General features: G+C 36.1%; 1 protein-coding gene across 5 annotated transcripts in view; it reads left to right on the forward strand.

Moving 5' to 3' along the window:
- Nucleotides 1-14,752, forward strand: part of RANBP17 (RAN binding protein 17) — a 332,066-nt gene that overhangs the window by 7,055 nt on the left and 310,259 nt on the right. For 3 of the 5 annotated variants that reach the window (XM_047786108.1, XM_047786195.1, XM_047786281.1), the window contains exons 2-3: nt 3,065-3,211; nt 6,397-6,487. The exons of 1 other annotated variant lie outside the window; for it this stretch is intronic. In XM_047786108.1, coding sequence (XP_047642064.1) covers nt 3,065-3,211; nt 6,397-6,487 — 238 coding nt within the window. The remainder of the gene's footprint in view (nt 1-3,064; nt 3,212-6,396; nt 6,488-14,752) is intronic. One more of the 5 variants, XM_047786368.1, reaches the window with a different exon arrangement.

Here is a 14,752-nt window from a genome sequence, read left to right on the forward strand (position 1 = left end):
TGGCTTGTAGGTGCATCTCCCCAGTCTTTGCCTCCTTCTTCCTATGACCTTCTCCTTGTGTCTCTGCATCTCACATGGCCCTCTCTAAATCATTGGATTTAGAGCCTCCCCCAAGCCCAGAAAGATCTCATCCCAGATCTTAAATTTCGCAAATTTAAGGATTTGCGAAAACCCTGTTTTCAAATAAGGGAGCATTCAGAGGTATTGGGGATTAGAACTTGGATATATCTTTTAGGAGGGTACAGTTTCACCCATTATAATATGATTATTAGGTAATGCCAATAACAAACAAGTGGACTTTATCGTGTGTAATGTGTCCCAGGAGTTATGTGGCCCAAACTCATTTAAACTTCCCAACAAATCTGAGGTACGCTGTTATTAGTCTCACTTTTTTGTTGTCTTTTGTTTTTAAACAGTTAGGTCTTGCCTCTATTTCTGCCTCATTCTTTTCATACTCAAAGTCTGCTTCTTCAGAGATTCTTAGACCTAGATGAATGCATGATGGACAGCAGGATCAGTTTATCATTAAGTTATTCTGGGTATTATCAGCTTTGAAATTCAACCCTTCAAATTTATTAGATGAAGGAGAAGTCTTCTGAGGTTGATCATGAGTCATGGGAGGGAGAAAGGTAGCTCTTTTCATTTTTGTATTTTTTTACCCTTGGAGAATATGTGGAAATTCATACATATTCAAAAACTATAAATTTTCTGTGAATTTTTGTATTATGAATAGTATGTAGTAGCACTCTGAGAGCTTGTTGGGTCAATTTAGGTAAAGAAAATGTTTAAAATGTGGTTCATTTGAGGTCCTTAATCTAAATTTGAAACCTTTCGTATACTTTTCTTTTTGCTGTAGCGGAAAAGCCATCCTAGTCTGGGATGTTGGGCTCTGACTTGAATAGGGAAGTGGGAAATGCCATAAAGAAACTGAAAAGTTGAGAGAAGTGAAAGAATAAAGGAAGCTAGAGGAGGTTTCATGTCAGTGTTTCTTGTATATTCCTGTTAGGCAAAGATATATGCGTTTGAGGGAATGTTTAGGCTAGTGTAGCTGTATGGCTGCCACATAAAAATTCAGGCCAGAAAGGGTTAAAAAAAAAAAGCATTTCTTTATCTCGTTACCTTCATATGCCCACCTGATGATGAAATCTGTGCCCTTTTTTTTTCTCCTCCAAAGAATAATTCTCCCAAGTAGTTTGTTTTAGTAAGATGCCTTTAACAAAAATTCTCTAAAGCTAAGAGGAATACTGAACTCATTTAAAATTTTTTCTTTCAGATTTTATCCGTGTGACCTATGTCTTTAGATGGGATTGTATTTATAAACAGAATGAATTATTCTTTTTTCTTTATAAAATTTGTTTTTCTTCCATGTATATTTCTAGACAATTTGTAAAGGTTATACTCCACTTACAGTTATTACAAAACATTGACTGTATTCCGTGTTGTACAGTACATCCTTGTAGCCCTGTCTTATACCCAGTAGTTTGTATCTCACACTGCTGTACCCCTGTATTGCCTCTCTCCACACACACACACTCCTCTAACTACCATTTTGTTCTATCTCTGATTCTGTTTTTTTTTTGTTTGTTTATATTTACTAGTTTGTTGTATTTTTTAGATTCCATATGTAAGTGATATCATTTAGTATTTTTCTCTGATTTATTTCACTTAGCATAATGCCCTCTAAGTCCATCCATGTTGCTGCAAATGGCAAAATTCCATTCTTTTTATGGCTGAGTAATATTCCTGTGTGTGTGTGTGTGTGTGTGTGTGTGTGTGTGTGTGTGTGTGCGCGCGCGCGCGAGCGTGCACCACATCTTGATCCATTCATCTGTTGATGAACACTTAGGTTGCTTCCATATCTTGGCAATTGTAAATAATGCTGCTATGAATGTTGGGGGTATGTGTATGTTTTTTGAGAAACCTCCATACTGTTTTCCACAGTGGCTGCACCACTTTACATTCCTACCAACAGTGTAGGAGGGTTCCCTTTTCTCCACATCCTTATCGATGTTTTTTTTGTTTTGTTTTGTTTGTTTGTTTTGGTGTGTGTTTTTTGATGGTAGCCAGAATGAATTATCCTTTGTGTCTGTAAAATAAGAACGTGTAACATGATACCTAGTTGTTACACTGTTATAAACCATAGGGTCGAGTCATAGTTTCTAAAAGTCGTGCTGTAGTTTACCTGCTGCACTAAAAGTCATTAGTTCAGAAGACTCACATTAGCATATATTTATATCTTTTCTTTTTTTTTTTTGTCTTTTTTTCTTTTAGGGCTACTCCTGCAGCATATGGAGGTTCCCAGGCTAGGGGTCTAATAGGAGCTGTAGCTGCTGGCCTACACGAGAGCCACAGCAACGCGGGATCCGAGCCGCGTCTGCGACCTACACCACAGCTCATGGCAACGCCGGATCCTTAACCCAATGAGCAAGGCTAGGGATCGAACTTGCAACCTCATGGTTCCTAGTCAGATTCGTTAACTACTGCGCCACGACGGGAACTCCCGTATATATCTTTTCTTTTTTATATCTGGAACCATTGACATTCTTACCATTTGAAAAAGAATGTAAATTGGCATAATGTCTGCACATGATAATTTCCGTCACTCATCTCCTTAGCTTCATTTGGCATCTCCTTCTTGCTGTCTTTTTACCAGTCACACAGACCTTTTAATATGCTTTAAAATGATTAAGCTCCACTTGGGGCCTAGGTGATTGCTGTTTCTTTGTCTGGGCTGCTGTCTAGTCTTTTTCATATGGCTTACCTTTTAGGTCAGCATAAATGTTACTCCTTCAGGCAAGGCTTTTCCAACTCCTTGAATCAGGCAAGTCCTCTTCTTTTTATACTCTTCCTTTTTCATCACAGAACTATCAATTTAAATAGTTTGGAGATAGAAGATCAACTTTTTTTGATCACCACTGTGACCCCTCATAAGTAGTGGTAGCTCAATAAGCATTTATTGACTTAGTGTATACAGGTGTGATATTTGCATCCCTTGTTTCCTGTGATTAATACATTTACTTTTTTTTCACTCAAGTAAAATGTTAATTTTTTGTTTCTTCTCAAGAGTTTGGCTGAATTGGAAGTATTATGTACTCATCTCTACATAGGGACTGATCTTACACAAAGAATAGAGGCTGAGAAAGCACTCCTGGAACTTATTGACAGCCCAGAATGTCTCAGCAAGTGTCAACTTTTATTAGAACAAGGAACAGTAAGTATTTGATAACAGCAATTAACAATGAAAGATCATTAGATAGATGTCAGTGTCAATGAATGCATGTAGGTTAGTGGTATAGGTTCAGTAATAAGTATTACCACGTCATTGCTATCGTTGTAAAACTAGGCACCGTACTATTATCTACCTGTTTCATGCACATGCATTAAAGTAACATAGTTTAGCTGAGGAGGCGTAGATGTATAAATGAAGAACTATGGGGTGATATGATAAGCACTATAGTAAGAGACTATAGAGTCTATAGAGCAAAGTTTGGCAAACTTTCTGTAAAGGGACAGATTATAAATATTTTAGATTTTGTGGCCAAGAGGCAAAATCAAGCATGTTTTGTAAATATGTCTATAAGAAAAGAAAAAAAACAAATTTCCACAAAATTTTATTGATGAAATTTAAAATATGGTAGTTGAGTACAGTTTGTTTTTTAAATAAGTCTGTTAGTGAAAAGAGTATGAAATTATTCCTTTGGGGATAACATTTTGCCTGAGGTTCAGTGTTAGTATTTCCTGTCATCAGCATTGACTGCAAATGTTCCTATGTTAATACTGATCTGTAATGAGATTTTACAAGTTTCATCTCTGAAAATGTCTTTTCATATAGATAGGTACTGCAGAATATTGATATCAGTCATGAGCATATGACTTTAAGCATATTCATCTCTTGGAAGGCATGTGTAAAGTTCTCTTAAAACTTCTCTTGATATTTGCCTGTTAGAATGTCATTACACTGTATATTAATCACTTCCAGTTGAAGGTTAGGTGGAGGCTCCTCAATTGCTCAGTTAAATAGATTTTGAAGTATGAAAATTTCCTTTGCAGTTGCATCAAAGTCTGAAAAAAGTGCTGCTGGAACATGGTTTGAATTCAGAAAATATACTCAGGAATAGAGACTGCTGTTCTTTTTAATGTTTTAACTGTGGAAAGTGTATAAAGCAGCTTGATATTACTTGTGGTTCAATTCATGTTAGTTGTTATTGAAATGACTTTATTGCATTGTAAGTTTCATAGAAATACTAAATCCTAAGCACTGTTGCCATTTTAGGCATTTTTGTAATTTTAGGTTGAATTCATTAAAAGACATTATCAAGTTTGCAGAAAAACTAATTTCATAAGCCATTTGATGTTCAACAGTAGTGGATAAAAATGGTTATTCTCATTCAGAAAAATTTGTCTCAGTCCTGAGCCAAAAAAAAAAAAAAAAATTCAGTAAAACTTTACCATTGCCAAGCTATTGAATTACTGTGTGGTAGAGCAAGTCAGAAGTTTCAGCTTTATAGCTGACAGAAATTCCCAGAGGTGAAGATAAATTCACGAAAGTGAATTTTCCACTCTTAACACCACTGATTCATTAATACATAATAGATTCAACTATTTACTACAGAGTATCTACTGCTGAATAATAAAATGAATAACCACAGACTCTAGACTCTTACATTTTTACGAGCTTTTTATATTTGTTCAGCTACGCCTTTTCTATTCCATATATTTTTACCACCACTCGTGACTCATTTTAGCAAATATACTTCAGGTTGTACAGAATTAGTGTTTTCTCAACTTCTTTGAAAATGTTCTTGCCAGTAGTTGCGTGCAGTCTCTTCATAGAGATTAATTCCTTAGTCACTTCAAACTTAGTGTTGACTTCTGGAATAAATAGGTAATATTGGCAACAGTATGAGCAGTGCATGTTGGTAACTATGAAATCATCAAGAACTAAGGAGAACCTCCAGATCATCTGCCTTGTTTCAAATTGACTTTTGATGTTGTTTGGATATCTTCAACTGTATGGCCATTATATGGCTGGTAGTCTGAAGTTTTATCTTCTCTGCATATATAACTTTGGCTACTACAGTGAAATAATGATGATTTAATTAATTTTCTGTTCGTAAGTAGCTTTCCTTACTTGGCTAGTAAATGAGCCCTTTTGAAACTTAATTTTGGTTGCGGCCTCACTTTATTTTTTGTAGTGGAGAAATTCCACTACTCTGAGACACTCTGTTTTAAATTTTCTCCCTTTTTCCACTGTCGATTTCCTGTGAGTTAGAAATATTGACACCAGTGCTTAGTCTGGTATGATCAACTTACACTGTATTCTTTTAGGACAGCTATAGTGCCATTGCATAAAATGCACATTGCTTTGCTATCTAATTCAGTGACAAAATAATTCACATTCCACCATGCCCTAAAAGTTAGACATTTGAAGTCCATGTCTATCTTTTCTTGTTTTGACATGTTGGGTATGCACTGGTAATACTGAAAGGTACATGTCACATTTTGGTGGTACTCACGGCACTCCAGGCGTGCTGTAGTGTTATAACGACATCATTGCAGTTTATAAAAGTGCATTGAGCAGCATTGAGAGGCAGTAAGCACCATATACTGTTTTAACTATTTGATTCTGCTGTCACAGTCTGAAAGCAGCCATAGATAATATGTAAATGAGTTTGGCTGTGTTCTGATAAATTTATGGACACTGAAATATGGATTCCATGTATAATAATAACAAAATAGTATTATCTGAATCTTCCGCCTCCCCCTGTTTAAAACAATAAAAACCATTCATAGCTCATGGGCCTTGCAAAAACAGCCAGGATTTGGTCCAGGGGACTTACTTAGTTTGCTGACCTCTGGTCTAGAGAAGAGAAGAAAGGACTGTCTTTAGAAGAAATCGCTGAGAGTATAGTGAATAATGGAGCCAAATTTTGAAGGATTGAGTACACTGTTAAATGAAGACAGTTTGTGGCCAAAGTGAATATTGTCAACATGAATGCAAAGGAGTGGGGAGGTCAGGGTGGGAGTAGCATTGAAAGGAACTGAAAGAGGGCTGTTGTGGTCAGAGGAGAGAGTAGAGTGGAACTAGATTGGAAGAGATAACCGGAGGCCAGAACATGGAGGGCTACAGAGATAGGGTGAGTGTATTTTATTTGAACTTGCTCATAATTATTTTTTTCCTTTCGATTACTTGGTCTTGGAAAAGGCTGCCTGCACCTTCCTCGACTACCCAACCCTTACGAAGGGTTTTATGCGGGTGTGCATGTGTATTTTATCCATTGTAAATGTGCCAGTTTGGAAAACCAGAGAAGTTCTCATTATTGCTAGGGATAAGTTCTTTTTGTAGTGTTTTGATTTTTCCATGATAATAATAAGTAAAATTTTTTTTCTTTACAGACCTCCTATGCTCAACTCCTTGCAGCAACATGTCTTTCAAAACTTGTTAGCCGAGTCAGTCCTTTGCCAATTGAACAGAGAATAGATATCAGTAAGTGGTTTATTATGCTCTTTATCAAATTGTACTTTAAGGAGTCCCCTTGTGGCAAAGTAGGTTAAGGCTCCAGCATTGTCATTGCAACAGCTCAGATCGCTGCTCTGACATGGGTTTGATCCCTGGCCCAGAACTTCTACATGCCACAGTCACAGCAAAGAAAAAAATAAATTTTCCTTTTAAATAAGCTAAATTGTTAACAGGCATGTTATTTTATTGTCATTTTTAAAAGATGAGTAGTCAAGTCTCCTTAATGCAGAGAGTGATGAATAATGATGTGTTATACAAAAATGTAGTCAAAAAAGCATTTGCTTCGTTTGATAATAAACAATAACTAGCACTTTATTGTCTATACTTTTTCTAACATTTGCACTATCTCATTTTATCTACCAAACTCCTGAGATGAGTACTGTTATCATCCTCATTTTATAAATGAGGAAATTAAATTTGATAGGCTCTGTAATTTGCCCAAGATCAGACAGCTAGCAAGAAGTAGAGCTGATTCAAACTTACACAATTTGTGTGGCGTCCATGCTCTTAGCAGTTGTCTTAACTTCATATACAACTAAATGATGGGAAAGAAGTCTACTCTCCAGGAGGTCTCATCATGGCACAGTGGAAACGAATCTGACTAGGAACCACAAGTTTGCGAGTTTGATCCCTGGCCTCGCTCAGTGGGTTAAGGATCTGGTGTTGCCGTGGCTGTGGTGTAGGCTGGCAGCTACAGCTCCAATTGGACCCCTAGCCTGGGAACCTCCATGGGTCTCGGATGAGGCCCTAAAAAGACCAAAAAAAAAAAAAATCTACTCTCCAGTATTTCTCAGGATGCTATATCAGAGTCATATGGAATGCATATAAAAATCAAAAGCATATTTCTGTATTATATTTCTCCTTATAGAAAAATAATGTGTGTATGGATGAATAGCGATTGGAACTTAGTGTGGTAGGAAATTGATTCTATGAAGTACCAATATGTTTTTCAGAAGTAATATTTTAAGATTTTATGTGTATGTGAGCTTGCTTTTCATGTGGACAAAGCTCTAATAGTTGAGGTATATTGGGATTTTGTTGTTATCTTTGTTCATATTAGAAATAGACTGTTGACTTATTTCTGCTCTCTCGCCTCAAATTCACATCATTCATATTCGTGTAACAGAAAAGTTAAAATCTAGTATTTTGTATGATGGTTCTTTAAGCTCAGTTTTTGAATGGTCAAATCCCATAGTGATTTGTCATTTGCCTCATATATTTGATATTTCTCTAAGCACCTAAGAACAAAGAGAAACTTCCTCAACTTGATAAAGGACATCTACCAAAAACCTGTGAGATGAAACAAACCTAGAGGAGGATTTATCCATGCGCTCATGGACTTGTGTGCTTCAGAAAGCAAAAGAGAAAATTTACAATTTTAAAATTAAGGATTCATATATTATAAACCTGTGATAACAATGTGATTTTGTTTATACACACACACATTTTAGGTGGACTTTATTTTTTAGAGCACTTTTAGGCTCCCAGCAAAACTAAGCAAAAAGTAGCACATATATGGCTTCCCCCATTATTATCATCCTGCACTAGAATGGGTTTATGGGTTTATGTTACCACTCACTCTTGGTGTTGATCATCTTGTGGGTTTGGACAAATGTATAAATGACACATATTTGCCATTATAGTATTACATGGAAGAGTTTCACTGCCCTAAAAAACTTCGATGTTCCAACTATTCATCCCTCCCTCCTCTCTAACCCATGACAACCACTAATCTTTTCACTGCTTTCTATAGTTTCACCTTTTGCAGAATGTCATATAGTTGAAATTGTGCAGTGTGTAGCCGTTTCAGATTGGCTTCCTTTACTTAGTAATATGTGTTTAAGGTTCTCCATGTCTTTTGATGGCTTGGTAGATCATTTCTTTTTAGTGCTGACTGATAAGCCATTGTCCGGATGTACCACGGTTTATCTGTTCACCTTGGTTGCTTCCAAGTTTTGGCACGCATGAATAAAGCTGCTATAAAGCAGGGGTTCTGGTGGACATAAATTCTCACCTCATTTGGGTAAATAGCAAAGATAGTGATTGTTCGATTGTATGATAAGAGTATGTTTAAGTTTGTAAGAAATCAAACTGCCTTCCAGAGGGGCTGTACTAATTTCACGTTCCTGCCACCAATGAATGAAAGTTCATATCTTCCACATCCTTGGCAACATTTGGTGCTTTTGGTGTTTTGGATTTTGGCTGTCCTTACAAGTGTATAGTAGAATCTTGTTTTTAATATACAGTTTCCTGATGACAGGTGATGTCGAACATCTTTTCGTGTGTTTTATTTGCCATCTGTATATTTTCCTGATGAGGGGTCTGTTTAGATCTTTTGCCTATTTTTAAATCAGGTGGTTTGTTTTCTTTTCTTGCTTTAACTCTTTGACATAAATTACAGCAATTGTTTGTTTTCTTATTGTTGTGGTTTAGAAGTTTTCTCTCTCTCTCTCTCTTTTTTTCTTTCTTTTTAGGGCCTCACCTCGGCATGTGGAAGTTCTCAGGCCAGGGGTTGAATCAGACCTACTACTGCCAGATCCGACCTGCATCTTCAAACCACAGCACAGCTTGTATCAATACCAGATCCTTAACCCACTGAGCAAGGCCAGGGATGGAACCCATATCCTCATGGACACTAGTTGAGTTGTTCACCGGCTGAGCCACAGTGGGAACTCCTAGAAGTTCTTTGTATGTTTTGGATAATGGTCCTTTATCAGATAGGTCTTTTGCAAAGAATTTTTTCTGTCTGTGGCTTGTCTTTTCATTGTCTTGACATTGTCTCTCAGGGGGCAGAAGCTTTTAATTTTAATGAAATACACCTTATCAATTATTTCTTTCACGAATCAAGCCTTTGTTGTTTATAAAAAGTCATCACCAAACCCAAGGTCTTCAAGATTTTATTCCTATGTTTTCTTCTAGGAGTTTTTATAGTAATTACATTTTATATTTAAGCCTGTGACCCATCTTGAATTAATTTTTGTAAGGACTATAATTTTTCTCTTTAGATTTTTTTTTTTTTTTTTTGCACATTGAGGTCCAGTTCTACCACCATTTGTTGAAAAGATTATCTTTGCTCCATTTTAAAGATCATTTGACTGTATTTATGTGGGTCTTTTTCTGGGTCTGTTTCATTGATCTATTTGCCTGTTTCACCAGTACCATGCAATCTTGATTACTGTAGCTTTATAAAAATAAGTGTTGGAGTTAGGTAGTGTCAGACCTCCAACTTTGTTCTCTTTTAGTACTGTGTTGACTACCTGGATCTTTTGTCTCTCTGTAGAAACTTTAGAATAAGTTTGTCAATGTCTACAAAATAAATTGCTAGGATTTTGATTGATTGGGATTGCATTGAAACATATAGATCAGTTTGGGAACTGACATCCTGACAACATTGAATCTTCCTGTCCATGAACATGGTATAGCTTTCCATTTATTTAGCTCTTTGATTTTATTTATCAGCTATAGTTTATTTGTAGTTCTTTATCAAATTGAGAAAGTTCCCTTCTGTTCCTGGTTTGCTGAGATTTTTTAATCATTAATGGGTACTGGATTTTTTGAAATCTTTTTTCTGTATCTGTTATGATCATGTAATTTTTATTCTTTAGTCTGTTGGTGTAATGGATTACATTAATTGATTTTCAAATGTTGAACCGTGCTTGCATACCTGGGGTAAATGCTACTTAGGTGTGGTGTATAACTCTTTTTATACGTTGCTGGATATGCTTTGCTAATAGTCTGTTGAAAATTTTCATTTCCACATAGATGAGAAATACTGGCTCAGCTACAACTTTTCTTGTAATGTTTTTGTCTTGTTTTGGTAATAGGGTAATGTTGGTCTTACAGAATGAGTTAGGAGGAATTCCACCTGCTTCTTTTTTCTGGAAGAGGTTGTAAAGAATTGGTATAATTTCTTTCTTAAATGTTTGGTAGAATTCATCAGTGAACCCCTCTGGGCCTGTTGCTTTCTGAAGGTTGTTAACTATAGACTCAATTTATTTAAAAGATGTAGGCCTATTCAGATTGTCTCTTTGATTTATATCTTTTAAATGGACACTTTTTTTTTTTAAAGGAATACTCACTAAAGAAAATTTGGAAAAAAGAGAAAAGTGGAAACCTACAACACAATTTCTAACAAAAAAATGATGTGTTTGTTTCCTTTATGAGTTTCTTGAGTTTTACTACTCTGGCTTCTGCAAGTAGATTAGAATGTTATGATGTGTGACGTGTCAGTAGAATAATTGGCAGTCAGTTAAAATGGAAAATGTGAAGATTGCCTTAATATTCACACTCTTTTTTTACATCAGCTCCAAAATTCTCAGTCTTTCATGATACAGTGCCAGACTACCTACCTCATTACCTCTCACGTTAATTCTATGGCCTGTTCTCTGTGTCCAGCACACTGCTTTCTACCTTAATGGCTTACTACTGCTCAGCAGTTAAATACCATTTCCTCAGCCTTACGGTCAAGTACTTTCATGAGCTTGTAATTGATGGATCACTTTTGTAGCCTTGTATTTTTATTACTACAAGTATATTAGTTGCCAGAAGGTGTTTTTTTCATATCATGTTATCTTTGCCTTAGTGCCTTTTCTTATATTGTTTCTCCAACTTGGAATGTTATCTTTTTAATCTTCTATGCAAATGAAAGTGTGGCTTAAGTGGAGCTCCCATCCTAGCACAGTGGAAACGAATCTGACTAGGAACCATGAGATTGTGGGTTTGATCCCTGGCCTTGCTCAATGGGTTAAGGATCTGGAGTTGCCGTGAACTGTGGTGTAGGTTGCAGATGCATTGCTGTGGCTGTGGTGTAGGCTGGCAGCAATAGCTCCAATTAGACCTCTAGCCTGGGAACCTCCACATGCCACGGGTGTGGCCCTAAAAAGACAAGACAAAAAAAAAAAAAAGCATAGCTTAAGTTTAATTACCTATATAAATCAATTAATTCTCCTTCACCATCTCCCTCTTTTCTTCCCTTCTTCCCTCACCTCCCCTCCGACTCCCTCTTTTTTTCCTTCCTAACTTCCTTTTGATCAGCTTTATTGAGGTATAATTTACATTAAAGTTTCACTTTAGTGTATAAATTTTGATTTTTAGTAAATTTACAGAATTGTGTGAACAAGTCAGTGCTAGAACATTTCCATCATCCCCCCCAGAACCCCATGCTCATGTACAGTTAGTCCTGCTCCCATACCACCAACTTCAAAGATGCCTTCTGCCTCTAGAGATTCACCTTTTGTGGATATTTCATGTAAATAAAATCATACCATATGTCATTTTTATGTATCTGGCTTCTTTCACTTAGCAAAATGTTTTTGAGGTCGATCCATGTTGTAGCATGTGTCAATATTTTATTCTTTTTTATTGTAGAATAATAATGGCTGATATAGATGTATGACAGCTTGTTGTCCATTTACCACTTGATGGCCATATGGGTGGTTTTTGCTTTTTCACCACTGTGAATAATGCTGCCATGAACATTGACATACAAGTCTTTATGTGGACATGTATTTTCATTTCTCTTGAGTAGATACCTAGGAGTGGAAGGTCTGCGTCATAGGTAACCTTATGCTTAACTTTTACAGAAACTGCTGAACTGTGTTTCATAGTACATGTACCATTTTGCACTCTTACCAGCAATGTGTGAAAGTTCTAGTTTCTCAACATCTTCCACCTCATAAGTCTTATCTTGATCTTCTTGTATAGTTTTTTTTTTTCCCCCATGTATTCTTTCTCTCCACACATTTCATAAGCTAGCCCTTTAGGCAAAGATTATAGATCAAATTTTTTGTCTTCACAGCATTTGGTGTTGTTTCCATCAAAACATTTGTAGCTAAATATTGAGGTATTTCCCTTCTCTTCATTTTTTTCCTAAATAATTGGCTAGCCTTTGGGACCAAAGTAGAGATTGAATTTTCCATCTTTCTTTTATATTCTTTTATGTATGTTTTCTAATAGACTTGTGATATATTTTTTGCTTGACTTCAGTTAGTCAAAAAGTATTTCATATTAACTTTCTTTCTTTTTTTTCTTTCTTTTTTTTTTTTTTTTGTCTTTTTGCTATTTCTTTGGGCCGCTTCCGCGGCATATGGAGGTTCCCAGGCTAGGGGTCTAATTGGAGCTGTAGCCGCCGGCCTACGCCAGAGCCACAGCAATGAGGTATCCGAGCCGCGTCTGCAACCTACACCACAGCTCACGGCAACACCGGATCGTTAACCCACTGAGCGAGGCCAGGGACCGAACCCGCAACCTCATGGTTCCTAGTCGGATTTGTTAATCACTGCGCCACGACGGGAACTCCATATTAACTTTCTATAGTGCGGTAATACCTGAAGTATCAGTCTGATGATAGTAAACTCCAAAAGACTGTCTATAAGTTTGGACTCAGTAGAGTTTTGAGTTACTGATTATTACTGAAATATGTGATTTCGCCCACATTTGAAAGCAGCAGGCCAGCAGAAACTTAAAATAAATCAAAACAACCTGAGTCAGTCCCAGCTTGCCCACTGTGACAAGTCATTTCACCTCTTTGACCTTCATATTTTTTTGTCAGAGAAAGAGAATAATGGTAATAGTAATACAGTAGCAGTGTCTTCACGTCGCTGTGAGAGCTAAGGAAGGTTTTTTCCTAGGAAGCACTTTTATATTCTAATTTGTTTCGTAAATGCTAAATATTGTTGTTATTGTCTTATAGGCATTTGACACTTTAAATAGCCTCTAGTGCATTGCTTTCCAACTTTCTATTAACTTTTGCCTGGGAATTTTTCCAGCTGTTTTATTTCATTCTCCCAGGTGTCTTTCTGAACATGCATTTTCTTGTTGGTGTGGCTTCTCCCTGTTATCTTGGCCTGGTGATGATGAGATTGCTGCTGTTTTACTTGTTACCATTGGTACTTGCTTACTGAGCTGAAACGCTATAATAGGTTATGTAATAAGCATAACGTGAGAATATTTTATGAGAAACACATTCAACTAAAATAATAGAAATACAGTCTATTAAAATTTTTTGCCTTCAGTAATAAACTTATTAGCTAATACCTTTGCTCAGGCAGTTTGGGAAGGTGTGCTTATTGGTACTTAGCTTAAATGTGAAATTTGGTTTGTCTCCCATTTGGTTGTTTTATTATTTTGAGATTACCCTCCTAGGGGTTACCACTACCCACATATGGATTCCTCATTTCCTTTCCAGGTTAAAAATTTTCAAGATATGAAACATAAAAATTCTGGAAGTAAATAAACCAGATTTTCTTTCATATTCAGAAGACAATGTCATTTTCTTAAGTTTTGTTATTGAAATGAAAGATAGCAGGTAGTGAAGCTTAGGAGAACCATATTGCTATAAGCCATAGGAGGAACCTCTTACAGATTTATCTTAATGCTAGGAAAATCTGTGCTTTATCTTATTTTTTATTTGTATAGCTATGTAATTTTAATGTTAATAAAAATTGAGGTTGAAAGGTACTAGTCATGAGAACTTTTCCTTTTTATGTCAAAGTTCTCACTACAGTTGTCAGAAACAGCTGTTACCAGTGCTTTTGGATTTTGGAGCTGTTTCCATTGAAGCTATTTTTAGTTAAATATTGAAGTATTTACTTTTTCTTCACTCTTTTTTCAAATGGTAGCCTGGCTTTTGGGGCCAGAATTAGAAGTGGAATCTTTTCCTTTTAAAATTTTTTCCATATATTTTTCTGATAGACTTGGTGGCATATTTGTTACCTCAATTACTTCTCCATTAGGATGCTCATAGCTGAATTCACTGTCCAGTTTTAATGCTTTTGGTGTATTAACTTTGTTCCAGGCTTGCCTTTACTATTCATACTTTCTTTAACTTATATACTTATTTTATCATATTATACTATTTGTATTTTTTCCTACAACTTAAAGAGGATAGTATGTAGTCAGTTTTGCTGTAACATGACATAGACATTCCTAAAAGTGACAGTGCCGTGCAGTATTATGCATTAAAACCATAGGGCTTATTAGAGAAGTGGGATTATGGAAATAAAATTCAAACACTTTGTCAGTGACACATTCAAAATGAACTAATTAAGAAATCTAATAAAAGGTATAGTAGAGTTTTATATATGTTAAATGGTTAAGAAACACTAAATAGTGGAATAAATGTGACATTTTATCATGAAGAAGACCTGAAGTTTGTTTATGGGAGAGGGCTTCCAAAGGGTGGCAGTTTGTGAGTTATAATGAAATGACGGAAGGAAGGTGATATGAAATGGG

The sequence above is a fragment of the Phacochoerus africanus genome, chromosome 1, assembly GCF_016906955.1.
Source record: "Phacochoerus africanus isolate WHEZ1 chromosome 1, ROS_Pafr_v1, whole genome shotgun sequence".
NCBI lineage: Eukaryota > Metazoa > Chordata > Mammalia > Artiodactyla > Suidae > Phacochoerus > Phacochoerus africanus.